This window comes from Pezoporus occidentalis, unplaced genomic scaffold (assembly GCF_034315485.1).
Source record: "Pezoporus occidentalis ecotype Australia unplaced genomic scaffold, CSIRO_AGI_Poc_V1 ctg61, whole genome shotgun sequence".
Taxonomy (NCBI): Eukaryota; Metazoa; Chordata; class Aves; order Psittaciformes; family Psittacidae; genus Pezoporus; species Pezoporus occidentalis.
In genome coordinates, this window is record NW_026915955.1 from 155,533 (window position 1) to 174,399 (window position 18,867).

General features: G+C 43.4%; 1 protein-coding gene and 1 long non-coding RNA gene across 9 annotated transcripts in view; both read left to right on the forward strand.

Moving 5' to 3' along the window:
- The first annotated feature begins 4,554 nt into the window (after positions 1–4,554).
- Positions 4,555–18,867, forward strand: part of L3MBTL3 (L3MBTL histone methyl-lysine binding protein 3) — an 80,628-nt gene continuing 66,315 nt past the window's right edge. The window contains exons 1-2 of one of the 8 annotated variants that reach the window (XM_062639713.1): positions 4,555–4,698; positions 14,748–14,859. In XM_062639713.1, coding sequence (XP_062495697.1) covers positions 14,758–14,859 — 102 coding nt within the window. In that variant the 5' untranslated portion in view covers positions 4,555–4,698; positions 14,748–14,757. Of the gene's footprint in view, positions 4,789–5,949; positions 6,109–6,397; positions 6,794–6,951; positions 7,303–10,029; positions 10,050–14,747; positions 14,860–18,867 lie in introns of those variants that run through there. The other 7 variants (XM_062639708.1, XM_062639712.1, XM_062639707.1 and 4 more) reach the window with 7 other exon arrangements.
- LOC134174574 (uncharacterized) lies at positions 4,796–5,790 on the forward strand. Its single transcript, XR_009968697.1, has 2 exons — positions 4,796–5,142; positions 5,541–5,790. It is a non-coding gene; the product is annotated as an uncharacterized LOC134174574 (long non-coding RNA).

An 18,867-nucleotide genomic window follows, 5' to 3' on the forward strand; every position in this document is an offset into this window, starting at 1 on the left:
TTAGCTCTCAGAGTGACTACTAGCTTTTTGGATGACAGGTCTGGAGTATCCAGCTTGAACAGGCTTTCCAATGTAATGCTCTGCTGCAAAGCCGTTGTAATCTTATGCATGGTTGGAGCTGAAGCCTTTTGCTAAGGGAAATCATAATGGCTCTTATATGCAGAATGTGCCCACACACCTTAGAAAAGAGCATGCAGGAATAGAGGTCTATGTCAAAAAGAGCTCTGGAGTGGTTGGCCGCTCCCCCACCCATAATCAAGATACTTCTCATTACTACCCCTTTGAACTTCATCTATTACACTCCATTTTTAAAGATGCAAATCTCCTGCTGTTCCAGCTTTTCCTGATGCAGATTCCCTCCCTTCCTCCCCCTTTCCTTCCTTGCCCCCTCACACTCTCTTTGCCTCTTTCCACACCATTTGTCCTTCTCTGTGGTAAGTCTCTCTTAGTACTCCTCACCCTCCCACAGGACCTTTATTCTTGCCAATTTCTTTTGGCCTACCATCCATTCCAGACTGCACAGTCTCTGCTGTACCTTTGTACTCCTCCTTCCTACCACATGAAACAGTGCTGTCTCCTGCTTCCCTCAACTAATTCAAGAGTTTGCCAGTACTCCAAGCCATTCCCTAATGCCTGACCTGCCTGTCCAAGCTTCCAATTTCAATCCTCTCCTGGCACAAGAGTCCTCATCAATATTCCCAATAGAAGTCCTAATTTGCATTTGACCCACTCTCACAAATGACTTCTGCTTTTACACCTCATTATTCTAGTCCAATTCTCCCCAGACTTTTCATAGGCAATATGTCTCTGGATTCACTTCACACTGAATGACAATCCGGTAACTTTGGTTATTTATTTGAATTTCTTCAGGATGAACACCACCTCTGGAAATCTTTGTAGACTTGCATCTTTGATGATATCTTTGAAACACCTACTTCACAATGTCTCAAAACTCCCAGTCTCTAGAAACAAACTCTCCAAGGCTGCACCTAGAGAGCATACAGGTGCATACTGGGCTGAAACCTTCCTGGAAAACACTGCAGTTTCTTTCAAGTACTCAGGCTCAAGCTTCCTTCCCAGGAAAAAAACTGTTACATACACAAGTCTCACTCTGGTATGGAGCTGGGATGTGGCCAGGGCACATATTCAAATTTCAGAGCTAGGAAATAATACTGGCTCTCCAGTTTAGCATGGCATCTGAATCAACTTTGATAATTACTGTGGGCTTAGTGGCAAAAACCAGTTCTATTGAAAATGACTCGGTCACTATTTCTTCACATCTACAGGAACATCAAATTTCCTGGAGAGGAAAGAACACTATTGAGAGGGACTGGAATCACCATAGACTGCAATTTGCCTGTCTTTCTTACTATACAGTCACATACACCATCTCTTCTCATCCCCAGTTTCTTAATGCTTTTGCACTTCCTTTTTCTTGGCTTAGAGTTTTATATCCAACATAACATACACAACATTTTTTTGCCAATGTGTTTTTCTTTTTTTTTTTTGCCTCAAGGCCTCTTTCTTATCCCCCTGGTTTGGCTTCTGGAAGAATCAAGTGGCAGACTGGTGCTTGTCACTGGTGAGAAAGGTCACACAGTTTGCTGCACAGGCTGCTAGAAGGGTGAGAAAATGTTATGTCCAGGCTGTGTTTGAGAAACAAGGCCATCTTTAAGGCATCGTAATCTGTACCGCAGAAAACAATAAGTGCTAAGTAATTGGGATTTGGAAGCCATGTATATGGATGTTCATGCACATGCTCTTAGAAAAATAACCAGTATCTGGCTATAGCACAAATACCTATTCAGTCACTTATGAGAATACTTAAGAGATCAAGTTTAGCTATGCCAAAATCTGTCGTTAAACATACTGCCAAAATCATATTAAACGCCATACTTAGAGAAAACAAGTGTTCAAAATTTTCCATCTTTGGAATACAGACGGAAGTCTAGCATTAAATAAAATGGCAACAGAATTAATGTTTAAAGAGCATATTTTAATAACTTTCAATCTATTTTTACATGATAAATTTTATTGACAAAATAATGGGCTTATTATACATCACAAGCTGCCACAATATAATTAAGGCAAGGATAGGAGAACAGAAGTACCTTTATTAATTTCCTAGGTTATTTTAATCAAATAGGTATCCATTTGAAACTACTGATCCAATAATGAAACTATACCCAACTTCAAGTACTTAGTTTCAGTTCTGACTTCCAGTGTGTATCCTTCAAGGAGATTTTTTCACCTGTGTCTTCATTTCCTGTAAGGGACTATACTCCTATGACTTCTGCAAGTAGGTTAGATGAATTATAACAGGGTTTTACAAGTTCTACCTTTTCCTTGAAGATTTTCAAAGGAAAAGGGACAAAGTCTTTCAAGCATAAATAAAATAACTGCAGATAATTCATCATTTATATTCTTAGAAATGTCTCTTCATAACAGGGTATGGCACAGCCTCCCCCCAAAACCTCAATGCCATCTGGAGAAATAATTAGTACAGGTTGAACATCCTAAAGATTTTTAAATAGTACCAAATTGTATAATTCCTTAACAGTCTTCTGCAGAGCCCAGCTAATTTAAGGCTACAATAGTATAATCTGGTTATTTGGCAACTATCTGCATAAAACCATTTCAATAACATTGGGAAATAATTTTCAGAAAAATACTGAATGACTTCAGTTACAGTTTATTCTTTGTTTCTAACCCATGAATTTCCTCAGCTGACAGTACACTGGTGGAAAGTAGGAATTTTCTCATCCTTTACTATATTTCGCATCTGTGTTTTAGAAGTTTAAATCTATGTTATCACTAATCATTACAATTAGGTTAATACTGTTTTCTGTAATTAGTTTCTAATGAACATATGTTCATTGACAAAAATTGCAGCCTATATGATATGCCATTTGAGCTGAAGCTGCGTGAGAAATGCTCATCATAAAATAACTCCCATTTATTTTGCCTAAGCACCAATGCTGCAAACACTTATGGATGAGCCCCATTTTATTGTTGTGAAGAAAAATTGATTTAAATAAATAGAAACTCTCAAGACAGTATGGTAAAAGTCTAATTGAAGTCATGTCTGAATTGTTTCAGCATGGAGCAAGGAGAGCTGCCAAGTGTGATTCTTAAATATTTTAATATACATTCTGAAGTAAATGCTCTACTGAACAGAAGCTGAGACTCAGAAGTCCTGTCAGAGAAGCACCTCTAGCCTGTGTCCAGTGCAATGCTGTCTCCATCATGGGATACTACTATAATGGAACACATATCATCGGTAGCAAAAAGATTGCATTTGGTCTTGTATAGACCATTTTATTAGTGAGTCTGACTTTGTAGGTGAGCATTTTGGCTATGTATTTATTTCTATTGATATTTAATGCTGATACTTATTCCTAGATATTTATTAGTGTTTATTAATATTTCTGTTGTAGTAATCAAGAGAAAGCTTGGACACTGGTCATGACTGGGATTAACAAAACATATATCGAGATTTGAGAGTTATTTAAAGAGATATATAATAATAAGCCAAACCATTAAAAATTCAAAATTCTCTTTGACATTTTTTGACTTAAGGATGTAGTCACCCTTAGTGAGATATTCTGTGGTCTAAAAAAACCCATTAGGATTAGTATAATTAAGGCTATGCTCTGTGTTGTTTTACACTTTGCCTGAAATGATATATATATGTATAGACATACATTTTTCAAAGTGTATATATATATATATCAGCACCTGGTTGTGATCCTCCCTTCTCTCTTCCTCCCCTCCAACCCCCCCAGTCTAGCTAGGCCTCATGTAGATCTATTTTGCTTAGTGTTCTTTTGCATAACTGACCTCGTTGTAGGTGAAAGAAGTCCACCCAGGCCAATCCCATGAAATAAGGAGGGCCTTTAGTTTTTACTGTTTTCTGAGCAACAAGTGACAGAAAATAAGTGCTCTAGGTGGTATTTTTATTTGAGAATGCAGGGCAACGATGGAGAGAATCCAGGCAGGTGGCACATCGGAAACTACTTTTAGTGTGCAAGCAGGCTAGGTTTTAGACGAGAAGAGGCCCATCCTAAGGACCATGCTGAGGAACCCCGCGTTTCTGGGGCGCCCGAGGAGCCCGGCTGTGGACGACTCGGCCTCGGACCCGCCCCGGTGACCCCTCACTGGAAGCGGGGAGAGCAGCTCCCCCCCCTCCCTCAACGCCCCGCTCCCGCCGCCGGGGAGGAACTGTCCCACCGCTGTCTCGGGTCCGTTTCACGGATACGACGGGGCCCAGCCCCCGGCCTCAGCAGCACCTGGCGGGGCGGCCGATGCCCAGCCTCACAGTCTCTCTCCCCTAAAAGTGCGAGGCATTATTTTTGAAGGCGCCCAAAATAGCGCGCGGCTGCTGCACAAGTCTCCTTATTATTCCTCCGGCGTCGGCAGTAAATCAGGGAAGATGATACACCTCCGCCGGAGCCGCTGGCGGCGGCCGGGGTTTTGGAGAGGGTGACGGTTGCCGAAAGTGGCCGGTGGGCAGTGGCGGCTGCCGGAGCTGGGGCGCAGCGGCAGCGCAGGCGAGGGAGGAAGAACCGCCGCGGCGACGGCCGTTTCCCCTTTCCCCAGCCCCGGCTCGGCGGGCGCATGCTCACTGGTGCCCGCAGCCCTGGACCATATTTGTCAGAACTACTCGAGAGACGGAGAAAAGAGAGAGAATTTGGGGGGGTAAGGAGCGGCGGGTTCCGAGCTAATCCGCCAGCCGGGCAGGGAGCGGCAGCGGCGAAGGCTGGCGATGGGGTTTGATTTTCCCCCTCGGTGAGGATGAAAGTTGGGAGAGAGCGCGAGAGATAAAGGGAGAGGCGCACCTCCTCTCCCTCCCTTACGAAACGTATCTGGGGAAGGGGAGGGGGCTTCTCCCCCACCACCTCGGGCAGGGAGGATGGAAGTTAATGCTGGGGAAAGTGGGCAAGTGACTCGCAAGTGGCTGGGGAGCGGCTGGGGCACCGGGGACCGCACTAAATCATAAGTGTGCGAGTGTGAAAGAGGAACAAAAGAAAGAGAGAGGTGCCTGGTATTTCTTTTTCTCTTCCCAAACACACGAAGGGTGTACATGGGTAGATGTATGCGCTGTGTATTTATATACGCACACGGGCACGCACGCACGTATGTGTATGTACATATATATCTATCTGCGGGGGAGGGAGCTGTGGAAATGTGTTGGGGGGGCCTTTTTGGGGAGTGGGGGGGGGAGTGGGTTCCGAAGTGAGGGGGAAGGGAAGGGGAGAGACATTTTGCAGACTTGCCCCACCAATGAGCTTGTCAGTTGGCTCCATTTAATGACACTTACGGGGCACCGCCGCGCTGTTGGGAACAATGTGATGCGGGTGCAGCGGCGGGGTGGCGGGGGGGGGGGGGAGAGGGGGGACGCGGACACGGACACAGACACGGGTGTGCGTGTGAGCGCCGGACTGGGAGCGAAGGAGGGGAGGATGGAAAGAAGGAAGGAGGGAGGGGGCTCGCTGCCACTCGAGCCCCCCCTCTCCAGCCCCGGCTCTTTGTTCACACAGACTGAAGGACGTGGAGAAGTGCGGGCTGCGAGGGGGCAATGCTCGCCGGAGAGGGGTGTGAAGGAGCCCAGGGTTGTTTTTCGGTCGGAAGCGGCGGGAGGTGGCGGCTGCCGGGATATACCGGTTGAATGTGCCGTGGGTTCCCGTGTGCGAAGGCCTCTTCAGCGCTCAGCGGAGTTTGTGTTTTCCGTCGCTCCTGCACTTTGTGTGATTGTGTGCGAGAGATATTTAAAATATAATCATCTCCCAATTTCCGCCATTTTGGGGAAAGTTTGCACACACATACACATACCAAAAAAAAAAAAGCTTCTAGCATTTTTTTTTTTTAAGAGGCAAAAAAAAAAGTCTTTTAGCTCGAGTGCTCAGTTCCTGCCTCTGTGCGGTGCGTGCGCGGCGCTCGCTGCGCTGCGGCAGACACGCGAGGCGGCGGCGAACGGCCCCTGCCCGCTCCGGGCTGCGGGTGGCGGCGGGGCCGGCGTCTGTCACCGCCGGCGGCTCCGCGGGCCGGCCTGGGGGGCTCCAGGGGGCTGCCCCGGGGTGCCGGCGGTGTATGTGAGTGCACATACATGTGAGTGCGCATTTTGCTGGGGGGGTGGTGAGGAGGGCTGGGGGCAGGGAATAGGACGCGGCTTTCCTGTGAAGTTGCGCGCTCTCGGCTGGAGTGCGGCCGGGCTGGGGGAGCGGCCCCCGCGCACAAGCGTGTCTCCCTCCCCGTCCTCGCAGCCGGTGCACATAACAGGATATGGGCACACTTGTTCTCGCTAACGTGTGTGAGGTGGTGTTTTGTTGGCCGGGGGAAAGCGGAAAGCGATTTTTGGAGGGATGGGGGGTGGAGGCGGACGACGGGAAGGCGCTCCGGCGGAGCCGGGGCCGGGGTTCGGGAGAGGCCGCCGGGGCGGCAGCGCCCGAGGGGGGGGGCGCCGCGCCGGGGCCGCAGTGGAGCCCGCTGCCCACCGCCATGGCTTTTCCCCCTTTCCCCGTCGGAGCGGGCGCACACGAGAGCGTGAGAGAAAAAGTTGTAGCACGGGGCCGGGCGCTGGCGGCTGCGGGGCTGGCGGGGGGCGAGCCCTCTGGGGGCGGTGTGTGCCCGCCCCGCCCTCGGGAAGGGGCGACCTCGCCGCCGAGGGATGCGCGGGGATCGGCTCCGAGCGGCCGGGGAGCAAACCCCAACAGTTTCCTAGGAAAAAAGAGCGAGCTCGCCCCCCTCCTCCTCCTCCTCCTCCGCGCTGGGGGAGGGGAGGAGGGAGGAGAAGGTAACATTTTTTTCAATTTTCAAATATATATTTTTTTTCCTTTCCCCTAGGAAAGAGCCTCCTTTTCCCGGATTCCGTTCTCGGGGGGGCGGAAGGAGGCGGGGGGGGGGGGGGGGGAGGGCTGGGAGTTAAAAAAGCCAAGGACCCGGTAAACAAGCAGAGTCCCTCTCTCGTTGTGCAACTTCCTCAGGAACATTTAACACCCAGTTCCTCTCCAACCCCCTTGCACGGCGCTCGCCCCCTCTCCGGGCAGGGGCACTCCCCCTCCGCTGCCTTTAATTGCCCCCGGTGGGGGTGTGTGTGGGAAGGCAAATTCAGGAGAGAAACGGAACAACTTGAGAACCGCTTTCCCCGAGCGCTCCGCGCAGGATTCGGCCGTGCGGGCGCTTTTGTCTCGGAGGTTCTGTCCAAGCCTGGGGAAGACGCGGACCTGAGCCCGGGTTTTCTCCAGAAAGTTTCAAGTGCAGCGAAAACACGCCGCAAAACTGGCCAAGGAGGGACCTCTGGTGGTAGGCCGCGGGCTGCCGGCGCCGGGGAGCGGCGGCCGCGCCCGCCGGGCCTCGCCGCCGCGTTCCGGCTGCCGCGCTGCGCCGCGCCGGGAGGGAGGGAAGGAAGGCGGGAGGGAGGGAGGCAGGGCAGGCTCCGGGTCGGCCGCGACCCGGGCCCGCCAGCTCCCAGCCGCCTCGCCGCGGGTGGGCCCGGCCCACGGCCTGCGTGGGGAGCGGCGCGGGGCGCGCCCCGTGGTCGTGTCGCTCGTCCCAGTGGAGAGCGCGGTGCGAGCGGCAGCGGGTAGCGCGGCTGGGGAAGGAGGCCCCTGGAGATGCGGCAGCCTCCCCGGGTGCCGGGGGTCACAGTCTCTTCCATGGTGTTAAATTACCTGTGCTTAATTAATAGCATGGGTGTGTGTGTAAGCTTTACAGTGAAGGGTACCACGAGTTCCATTTTCACTTTTTTCTGTTTTCCTTCTTAATTTCCCTCTTATGGTTGAGTGGCGTTGGACTGACCGTTTTTGCTGTTTGTTTCTACTCATGAATGGGTGCTTAGTCGTGGGTGCTAAAAATCAGGTGGTGAGCATAAATAAAACTCGGGATACAAAAACTTCAGCGTGTGCTGTTTTCAGAAATAGTCTGCATTCAGGATTGTGGCACAGTTTTCTCAATGCAAATTTAAAAGCTGTTCAGGAAACTGGTGCGTTTTACCAAGGAAGTTATCAGGTTCACAGAAGTTTGTGTGATGAATATCTGTCAGAGAGAAACTCCCTGAAACCGGCAGCTGAACGCAGTAAAGCACTCTGCTTAAATCGGGTGGTGCGGGTATTCATTTTTTCCTGGTGTGACTTCAGCAGTTTTGACTGTGATACAGTTGGTCTTCTCCTAAACTGGTGCTCTAATGAAGGTGCCCAAACCAATCATCTTGGATGGTTTTTGTTGACAGTTGGACAATTGCAGTGAACTCTGGTTTTGTGTGTTGTTGTGGTGTATGTTTCACCTTCAGCTTAATGAGTTTTTCTACTGCTGCTTTCAAAAGTTCTAGCAACTTAAGAAAATGATTATGTGATGAGTCCTTTTCCTCTGACTTGTTCAGTTTTATTGGGCATCGCCTATTCTGTGAAGAGAGGCTGTTCACTTTTGTGGGCTATTCCATTTACTGTCTGGGTTTTTTAAATACTGCTGGTAAGGATGATGGATTGCGAGTGGTGGGTGTGAGGACCCAGTCATTACCTGGCATGGGGCTTCCTGAGAAGTTTGATAGTGTGTGTGCATAGTTGTAGCTTATTAGTGGTCCAATGGTAAGACTGCTCATTGCAATGGGAGAATTGAGCTCTTTATGAGGGAGAAGGGAAGGTCTCTAAATGCAGTAGTCTGTTGAGTGTATTTAGGAGCTAGAAAAAGATGAATTAATTGTTAAAAGGACAGCAGAGCTCATGGAAGCTTCTGAGAACTGGCAGAAGAGGAAGAGCAGGGCATGAGTCAGACAAAAGGAGCCTTCAGACATACATTGAATTAACTTTGTGTAAAAAATAACAATATGAAATAGGTCAGGTGATAGATATTCTGTGAGAAGATCTGGTGCATCACAGTTCTTCTCAAGGAGGTGTCTGCACAGGAAAGGGGTCACAGATACACAAAGGCAGAAATTTTCTGTAACTTTCTGTGCTTGGTTCAAGGAGTTAAGAGAAACCAAGACTTTTCAGAGTTGTTGTACTCAGGTGTTGCTATCTGAGTAGGTTAAACCTCCACCGAGGCCTGCACAGACAGTAACAGAAATAAAAGTCATGAAAGCATTGCAGAGAAAATAATTTTTGGTGTGAAGTGCAGGTTCTTTATGAACAAGATGAAAGTTGTTAGTGGTTTGTTTCATTAGATGATGGGATAGCTTTGATATTGGGTAACTTGTTACTGTAGAGTTCTGTAGATATTTGAAAATGAGGTGGTAGATGAAGCTACATGTAACTGTGTTACCCCATTTCTTTCTAGCGATGCTACAGCAATACCTGTATTAGCTTGCTGACAAAGGTAAGACTCAGGTGAGAACAGCATGAATCTCCTTTAGCACTAGTGTAGACTCGGGCTTCACAGCATTTTGAATGCATCTATGTCCAGATTCATCCTGTGAGGAAAAAGGTTTTAAGCTAAAGTATTGGGAAGCAGGAACAAACAGACACAATACCCCTGAAGAATCTAGCAGGCAGAAGAGTAGCAACAGATAAAGAAGAAGAAATAATGCTGAAGGGACATCATCAACTGGAAATCTGGTCCGTTTTCTGTAACAAGTGTTAAGAATGGCAAAGATTTTTAGGCTGTCGTCCCTTTGTGAGTATGTATAGAAGCTATGTACCTTTAAATTAACTTACTGGTAATAAACATCATAAGCAACTGGCAAATTAGTAAAATTTACTCAAACAGCTCTTCAGCGTACAGACCAGAAAAATGGCAGAACTGGTAATGTAGTTCCTAAACAACAAAAAAAAATGAGACTTGGGAGGAAATGTGTCATCTACAGGTATCATTTTTAATGAAATAAAAAAAATAGTTGAATCATTGAACAGGTATAAAGCAAAGCGTATATTAAAATGTGAATAGCCTCAAAGCGTTTTACTGTTTCCTGCACTGTTCCTGTTGTGGTTGTTTTTCTTTCAGTGAAGAATAAGGTGCAAAAAGATGAAGGGTGATTAAAAAAAAACAAGTGTTGGGTGCACCCAGGCCAAAGAGGGGATTGTGAGAAGAAAAACAGAGCTCTCCCCTCTGGGTTTACAGTGAGTTGGCTTTGGTTTTGCTGTCATCATGAAGCTAGCTTAATACAAAGTCTCTCTGAAGTAGAGGCAGCTACTGCTTTGTGTGGCTTCGGCGGTGTAACAAGTGAGCCCTGGTAAGTATTCACATTCTTACATGTCAAGTAAAGCTGAAGCTGAGCATCCACTTGTCCCTTGGTGTCTAGAAGTATAGAGTAAGTATATTTGCAGATCTGGTACACCAAGTTGTCCCTTGTGATCTGTTTTATTTTCCTGATTTATTGTTTAGGGAAAATGTGGCTTTTCTGCCCATGGGTGCTGTACCAAGCAGCCTCCTCCTTGGAGGTGCCCAAAATAACCATCTGTGATGTTAGGATATAAAACTCACCTGTTGCCTTTGTTTCTGAACATCCATCAGTGGTGGTGTCACCGAACCTTGTGGGGAAGAGGGACCATGTCTCTGCTCCATAAGGACCTCTGTTTATTCCTTGGACCTCACCCTTGGTGCCACTTACCAAGACCTCCTCTGGCTCCACAGACAGTTTTGCCTCTTCTCACAAGAGCTGTTGTCTGGGGAAAGGACCAGCATGGAGGAAATCTGCTAGGCTGTCCTGTCATGGTGGCTGTAGAAATCCTCTAAAGTAAAAATAAAAGTACACAGAGATGCATGAAAAGAAAAGACATGCCATTGCAGACCAGTTATGCCGGTCTGGCAGTGCTGACTGGTGGCTTTGCTGCTGAAACCTCCTCTCTTTGCTGCCCAGTGACCTGGTATTGCGTTGGCCCCACTGGTTAGAAATCATACAGACATTTCACAGGTAGCACCTTAGATTTTCAAAATTTGGCTAGGTATCGGGTAGTTTTTAAAGCACTGACTGAAAAAAAAAGTATCCTATTACTTTTTTATGTATTCAGTACGTAACCCTGTAATTATTTCAAAAACCACTTGTAAGCTTAATTGGCATATTCTCTCCTATTTCTTCGCTTTACATCTTTGGAGAGTCTTTCAACAGTGTCTAATTTTTAGTGCTGTTATGTCCTCTGTGAGGGACTCATTTACTGTTGAACCAGTTGGCAAAAATAAAGTTATTTCTAAGAGATGTGTCTAATTTTATTTTACATGCTTGCTTATTTTAATTCACTTATTACATATGTCTAAACCAAAGTTGATGTTGAAATATTAACATGCATCAAACTCCTCTATAAATCTTGTAGCTTATGGCTGTGAAGACTGAGATACAGCTACATCCCTAATAGATTTTGGAGATGCTTTTGGAAGATGACTGCTCCAAGTTCTTACTTTTATGTCCTTTCCTTCACGTTAGGTGGCATTCAGTGATAGGCACAGGAACATTACTGTAGTTGCTTTGCCTTGTTAACCTATTATTATTATTTATCTAGTTATTTGAATGTTTTTACTGCTTTTCTGGAAGTGTAGCAACAGAAAGGATAGCAAATGAAATCATTATGGAAAGAATTACACTGGTTCAAAGAACTACATCAGAGCTTGAAAAGGAAAAAAAAAAGAGTAGGTAAGACATTCGGTAGTTTTCTTTGTTCTGTGATTTAGATGTATATATTGCGATGATTTCATCCTTTTTTAGTACCTTATTGCTGTAACAATTTAATTGGTCTCTATCTCACTCCACATTATCATTAGCAGAGGGAAATAGTCCTATCTTTTATCTGTTTAAACTCAACAAAGCTGGAAACAGATATTTTGTTAAATATTACTCCTTTTGGTGAATTAATTTCTATCTGTGTTGCCCTATGACCTTTTCATCTCCACCAAGAACACTTCTGAAGGCTGTAGTGTGTGAAAGTACAGATTGTGTCTTTGATGTTGAATTAATTTTAAAAGGGAAACACTAATGAGTACCTTATCAAACACTGGAATAGATTATTATTGCTGATTGTTACCTGAGGAGCCTTTGTTAGGTGTAAATAAGTTAAAATCTGTATATTTTCTTGAGAGAAGTATGCCCTGAACTTTTTTCAGTTTAATTTTTTTTTTTTTTTTTTTTTACTTTCACAGTTCGCATCCTGCCTAAGTATGCTGGGCTCTATATTTTCTTTTTTTTTCCCCATGTCATTTTTTTTGTAGGCGTTTTTCTGTTGCAGAGTGTGTCTATAACAAGATTGTCACTATTGAGAGACACCAGCATTTGATGGAGTGCCTGTCTGCTGCTCCTTGCTGCATGGGACAGCAGCCACTGCTGGGAAGAGTTTTCCCACAGCCTCCCGGGTCTCTTCCCATCTTCTGTCCTGCTTTCTGCAGAAACCATTGGAACATGTTTTCTCTAACGAATAAACTACAGGAGGATTGAGTGAAGTGTCTTCTAAATAGGGTGGTAATTTAAGATTACCTAGAAACTTTAGTTAATACAGAACACAGCTTTGTGTTTCCTTAGCCAGGGTAATCATGGGGAGCTTGTTACCCGTGATAAGCACTAGTTTACTGTTGTGCTTAAACCAGCATGTCCTCAAAATTTCACAGGTTTCTGGATAGATGCAATTTTTCAGCTACTCCTTAGCAGCTTGGGTTTTGCATTCTTGAGAGAAGGCCTGCACCTCTTCCATTGTGCTGCAGTTCAGTTTTGTGGAAGCCTGCTTGAGCTGGTCTGCTGCTGTGTGGAAGCCTGGATGCTTGGTGGGCTTGAGCTCTGCAATGTATCATGCTCTTGGATTAGAGATCGCCCAAGCTGTATTGCAGGAGCTGCCCTGAGGTAGGGTGGCAGATCTTGCCTGGAAGTGCTTTTAAAAATAAGGTCTGTTGGTTTTGGGAATTTCTCAGTTTGCACTGAGTTTGTTCAGATTTATTGACATATTTTAAAATAAATTTTTGTGCATCAACGGTATGGTTTTCAATACTTTCTCACAGAGGATTACTGAAATTGGAGATGGAGAAGACACAATCATGTGGTTCTAACTTCAAGCTTGTCATGTAAAATACACAAAGTTTTCTCGAAGAGCCTTCTATGAACCCTTACTGTTGTGTGAAAAGGGGGATGTAGAAGCTTTCACCCTAGGCAGTGGTTACTGACTGGGATCCAGCTCCTGTTACCTGTTTGATACTGTGTAGCAGCTCTAGTGTAACCAAAGTATTCCTGGAGTAAGGTGGTGGTCAGGGTTTTAAAGAATTCTGTTGGGAATGCAGAGGAAACCTAGGAGAAAGACAAGGGAGTCCACATTGTAGACCCAAAACTAGAGTAGTATCTGTTGTGGTGGTGTTACTGCGTTTGGTACAATTTTTCTGATTAAAATAATGTAAATTGGATTATATTTTCATGCAACGGGGTTAACTAGCTAAGCATTTTTCCCCTCAGACTTTCAGTAGAAGGCTTCTAGATGACCTGAGTTTACTTCTGCTTAGTTTGCATCTTTTTCTGTTATCTGTGAGTGAACAAATACCACTAAGTCTTTTTTTTTTTTTTTTTTGTGGAAATTCCAGATTTCCAGAGCGTATTAATAGATATTTACAGATTTTGGGACTGGGACCTAAGTTAGAAATTAGATTTTAGAAAACAAGGTCAAGCACTGAGGAAGCTCTCTACCTATTTGAATTTCAAATACCGATACTTGCAGCAAAAGTTTGCAGTCTACAGACAGAGTATGAGGCTTAGAAAGCATTTGTGAAAAGGTTCAGAAAGTGTAAATTTATGGAGGGGTGAGTTTTTGCTAATAGTTCACAAACCAAAGATGGAGCTAATTTTCTGCAGATTATTTCGGCTTCTAGGTGTAGCACAGAAGTTCTTCAGGACGAAAATGAATGAGTCAGATTTCACATTGAACAGACAGTAAATTAGGTGCTAGGCCACGGATTCAAAGATTGCTGGGTTTGTAGGAAGTGGAAAGGAAGAAGTTGATGGTAGTCAAAACTGGCTGCTAGAAACATTTACAATCCAGTGCAGCTGATGCTGTCAAGTGGTGGGCCAATGCCAGGGGTCAGTGGCAAGTGTTATATACTTCTGTTTGTGCAAATTATTTGGTTTAAACTCTGCCTACAGAAAAGGATGTTCAAATCCAGTATTTCTGAAGATAAATATTCTCTCCTTTCACTGGTCTGAAACAGAGGGATCTAGTAAAATAAACTCTTGCAAAGTAGTAGTTTTCTCTGGTGTATATGTGCTTCTCTCCATGTAAATAAATCTTACAAATGCAAATCAAGATCTAGTGAAACTGTATGTACAAGGAATGTTTGAGTCTCCTGAGTCAGATGGTGAAAATGAAAGACAATTTCAAATTAATTTTGAAATTTCAGATAGAACTTGGGTGAAGCATTCACAGCAGCATGTTACCAAATAATAAGGGAATGCAGGTCTATTAGTCAGTGCTTAATATATTTATTTTAGGCATGCACTTGGGTCTTGCTTTCCCAGGAACAAATGGTTTTTTTAGGTTTACTTGAGGTATGTTTAGTTGTTGTCAATTTATCTGCAGTTTGAAAGTTCTCCTTTTCAATATAGCCTCACTAATAGCCTCCCAGTGTGTTAAACAGGTATTATTTTTTAAGGTTTTCGAAGATTTCTCCTTTTATTTCATTAATGTGTATTATCAGCACTGTCATCAGTTGTTCACATTGCCAACATGCTGACAGAAACATTTGATACTAGGCTATGAAGTGCGTTTGAAGAATGTCTGGTGTTACAAGAATTAAGACACTTACAGCATCTTCAGATAAAAGTCTTCATTTTTTTAATTTTTTTTTTTTTTTTTTTTTAGTACATGCATCATGAACGAATCTGCCTCTAGTGGAAATGGTCAAGAGTTTGATGTATTTAGTGCTATGGACTGGAAGGATGGCATAGGTACTTTGCCAGGAAGTGACCTAAAGGTAAGATACATAATTTTTTTAGTAAGTGAAATAAAAATGTTGAATGCTGAAAGAATGCATTTCACAAGCTGGTGTGTAGGTACCTGGTGTTATGAATAAAACATGAATCTGCAGCTCGAGTTAAGAGCCTGTAGCCTGTTAGCTTTTAGCTCTGGAGTTTCTTGATTCAGTTTCTGGTGCTGGCACAGACAGCCGTCATCCCCGTAGGAAGGCATAAATTAGCGCTGCCTCACTATATAGACAGAAGTAATCAAGTGCACAAAATCCAGAAGAAATCTCAAAAGTGTGAAAATTCAGTCCACTTAGAGCATTGTATTACCATATCACTAAGAATCTTTATACTGTTAGTGACTCTCAACATCTCATATTCTTAGTTCTTTTCATTTCTAAAAATATTTTTTTTTTTCCTGTGCTTTTGTCATGTGGGTGCCTAGAAAAATGAATAAAGTGAATGCTTCTGATTTTGATATAGTTTAGAAATTTGAATTACATTGGAATAGTACTTTCAGTTACATTTTTCACTCTGGTTTTATTTTTTTAAGAAATAACAGCTTTGTTTTCAAAATATTTTTTATTTATCTGATACTTTTTACTGTGTCGTCAGATGTCCTCTGATGCATTAGCTAAAAATACAGTTTCGATATTAGAGACTTTCTTGTGCCTATTTCCTGTTGATTATAGTCAATATTTTCATATAATTTCATTTACACTAACATTGATGAGGTTTTATCATAGTTTTTTTTCTTTTTTTTAAGGGATCTCACAAGAAAATCTGTGTTTTTTAAAACAACTTTTTATCTCTTGATGCCTGATACAAGTTCTGTTGAAGAGTCAGAAAAGTTTGAAAATCAGTACATATGTCTTGCGAGTGTGTATTTGTGTTGGGGGTTTGTTGTTGTTGTTGCTGGTTTTTCTCTTATTCACAGAACCATAGAATACATTCACAGAATAATTTTCTTTGAAAGGACCTCAGGACACCATAAGGACCTCAGGGCCTTGTCCAGTACAGATTTGGTTATCTGCAGCGTTGGGGATACCATAGTCTGTCTGGGCAACCTGTTCCAGCATTTGACCACCCTCATAGTGATTTTTATTTTTTTTTTATATACTTTATTTGAATTCTCTGTGAATTCTGAATTCTGTGAATTCTATTTCCTGTGCTCATCTGAGAAGAACCTGGCTCCATCCTTTCTCGATCCTCCCATTAACTACTGGAAGACAGCAGTAAAATCTCTCCTGTTCTTAGGACCAAGCAAACAAGTTCGCTTAGCTTCTCCTTGCATGTTATCTGTTGTAGCCCCTGCTTGTTTTGGTGGACATCTGCTGGACTTGCTCCAGTATGTCAGTGTCTCTCATATACTGGACGCAGTGGTATGGTCCCATCAGTGTTAAACAGAGGGGAATTATCAGTTCCCTTGACCTGCTGGCTACCCTCTTGCTAGTAGCCTTTGGTGCTTGTGGCCACCTTTGCTGCCAGGGCACATTGCTGACTCATGTTCAACCCTTAGGTTGTCTTCTGCAAAGCTGTTTTCAGATAGTTGCCCCGCAGGCTATACTAGTGCACTGTACTAGAGCTGTGCTATCCCAGGTGCAGGACCTTGCGTGTGCATTTGCAGGCCTTCATGAGATCTTGAAGTGCATTTCTTCAGTGTGTCGAGGGCTTTCTGAATCACAAACCTGCCCTTCAGCAACTCCCTCCAATTTGGTGATTTGTTTTGCTGCCTGTACACATACAGAGGCCTTTGTTGTTGCCCTTGCCAGTTTCTTCTCCAGCTGAGCTTTGGGTTTCCTAATTTCATCATTGTACACTGCAGCAATATCAGTATATACCTGCTCTGCATAACATTTCCCCTTTCACCAGCTGCTTGCTTCCTTTTCTATTTGAACTAAGTCAGGAGTCGCTAGTTAATTCTTGTTGGCCTTCATCTATATTAGCTTAACTTGTCTTCACTTAAATTTGTGCACATTGGCATGCATCATTCTGCTGGTTTGAACTCCCTGGAGAGATATCCAGATTTCCTGGGCCTCTTTACCCTTTAAAGCAGTCTTCAGTATGATCCTGCCAAGCAGATCTCTGAAAAAGCCAAAATATGCCTCTCCTGAAGTCCAGTGCTGCTTCAATATTCATTTTGTTCACTTCTGTCAGGATTTCAGACTTCACCATCTCCTGGTCACTGCTGCCAAGGCTATTACCAGCCTCCACATCCCTGACCAATTCTGGCCTTTTTTTTTTTTTTTTTAAAGTCCAGCTTTTTAAAATTTCTTTCTGTTTTAATAAGCAACGTTGTGTGAAGGGCAAATATTGAAAGGATTACAAAGCGGAACAATGTGGGAAGATACAACAATCACATATAAATCACTGGTGCCTGCTTTATTCAGCTCTGGTTGCTCTGTGTCGAAAGAAACAAAACCAAAGCAAAGTTTAGGTCATTAGTTAGGTTGGGAATGGGAAAGCTTCCATACAAAGTGAGGGAAGAGATCAGGAGATGTAGCTTAGGGTAACGTCAAGAAATTGTGTAAGAAGGTTCTTACTAATGTCCTGTTCAAGGAAAAGCATGAGCTTCATTTTAAGATTGCTCTTCTGTTGTTTGTTTTGTTGGGTTTTTTGGAGGTTGGGGAGGTGTTTGTGGTGTTTTTTGGTTTTTCATTTTTATTTGGAAATAAAATGTATTTTTGGACAGAGATTGTTTGATCCAGCCGTTAGGGAAGACACAGTCAGAGGTGCAATGGTAATCTACCCAAAATGATGAAAGATACAGAGAATTGGCCAGACAGCTCATTCTGGTCTTCTAAAGCAAGGGCTTATTGGATGAAATTGAAATTGAGTCATTCCTACACTGACTGAAGGAAAAATATTTTCTAACAATGGAGAATTAGCCTGAAGATATCACTGGACCAGGGAGCACCAAGACTCGGTGAAAGACTAGGCATTTATATAGATAGCAAAATAATTTGAGCTGTTAAAATAGTAAGGATTTTTAAGCTTTTGAGATAATTGTAACAACTCATTTTTCAGGGCTGCTTTGAAATACTGATGGTTGAAAGGGTGACTAATCTCTTGAAACTGTAAATGTGATCGTGGAAGATATTTTCTGCTCTTTGTGGAATTCTCAGAAGAGTTAGTGCAGATGATTTACCTGAACTGTCCTGATAACAAGAGTATTTTAATACTGTGTCCTGAACCTAAAGAAAATGGCCTTACATAGCAGTTAGTTCTTGTAAGCTTGCATGTGCCTTTCAAAAATTATAACAGACTTATTCCAGTAAAGATATTAAACCATTGCCATGTATTTGCATTGAAATGCAATTGAAAAATCCAGTGAAAACACTACTAGCAAGATGCACAAATCCAAAGATTACAGCTTGGTGATAGATTAGAGTGCTTGTTTTTTTTTTTTTTATAATAATAAGCAATAGCTGAACTATTCATTGCAGACAATGTATTGCTTACATTCTCATATTTAGTCCCTTTTCTTCACAGAATGTTGGGGAAAACTGTCTTTTAAACTGCATTTTGTGAGCATGCTTTAAGTTAAACATACGCCAATAATTTGAAATGCTACTTTTTAATATTGACATTTTGGGATTTACCTACTTGAACTTTTTATCTTTAGTCATGTAAGTCATATGGCGTTTGGTTGTCTTTACTGCTTGCAGGATGAAGCTTCGTGCTTCTTTTTACATAATGCACTTTTAAAGAAATGTCTTTCTTGTGTGCTGTATCACTATCCAGCCTTGTCAGGTTACAGGGAGGTCTATCTGAGCAACCATTCTTTTTAAGAACCACTTCATTTTTTTGAATATTATTTCATCTATGAATGAAAAACTATTTTAAAGCAAGTAAAATGTTTGAAACATAAATAACTTTTCTCAGTGTTTTCTTATTGCTTAAATTTAGCTTTTCTTATGATACAGAAGAACAACTAAATCAGAAACAAGAAAATGAGTTACTTTTTGTTACAAAGTCCAATAGGCGGTTTCATGCCTACCAGACGTTTCTGCACCAGG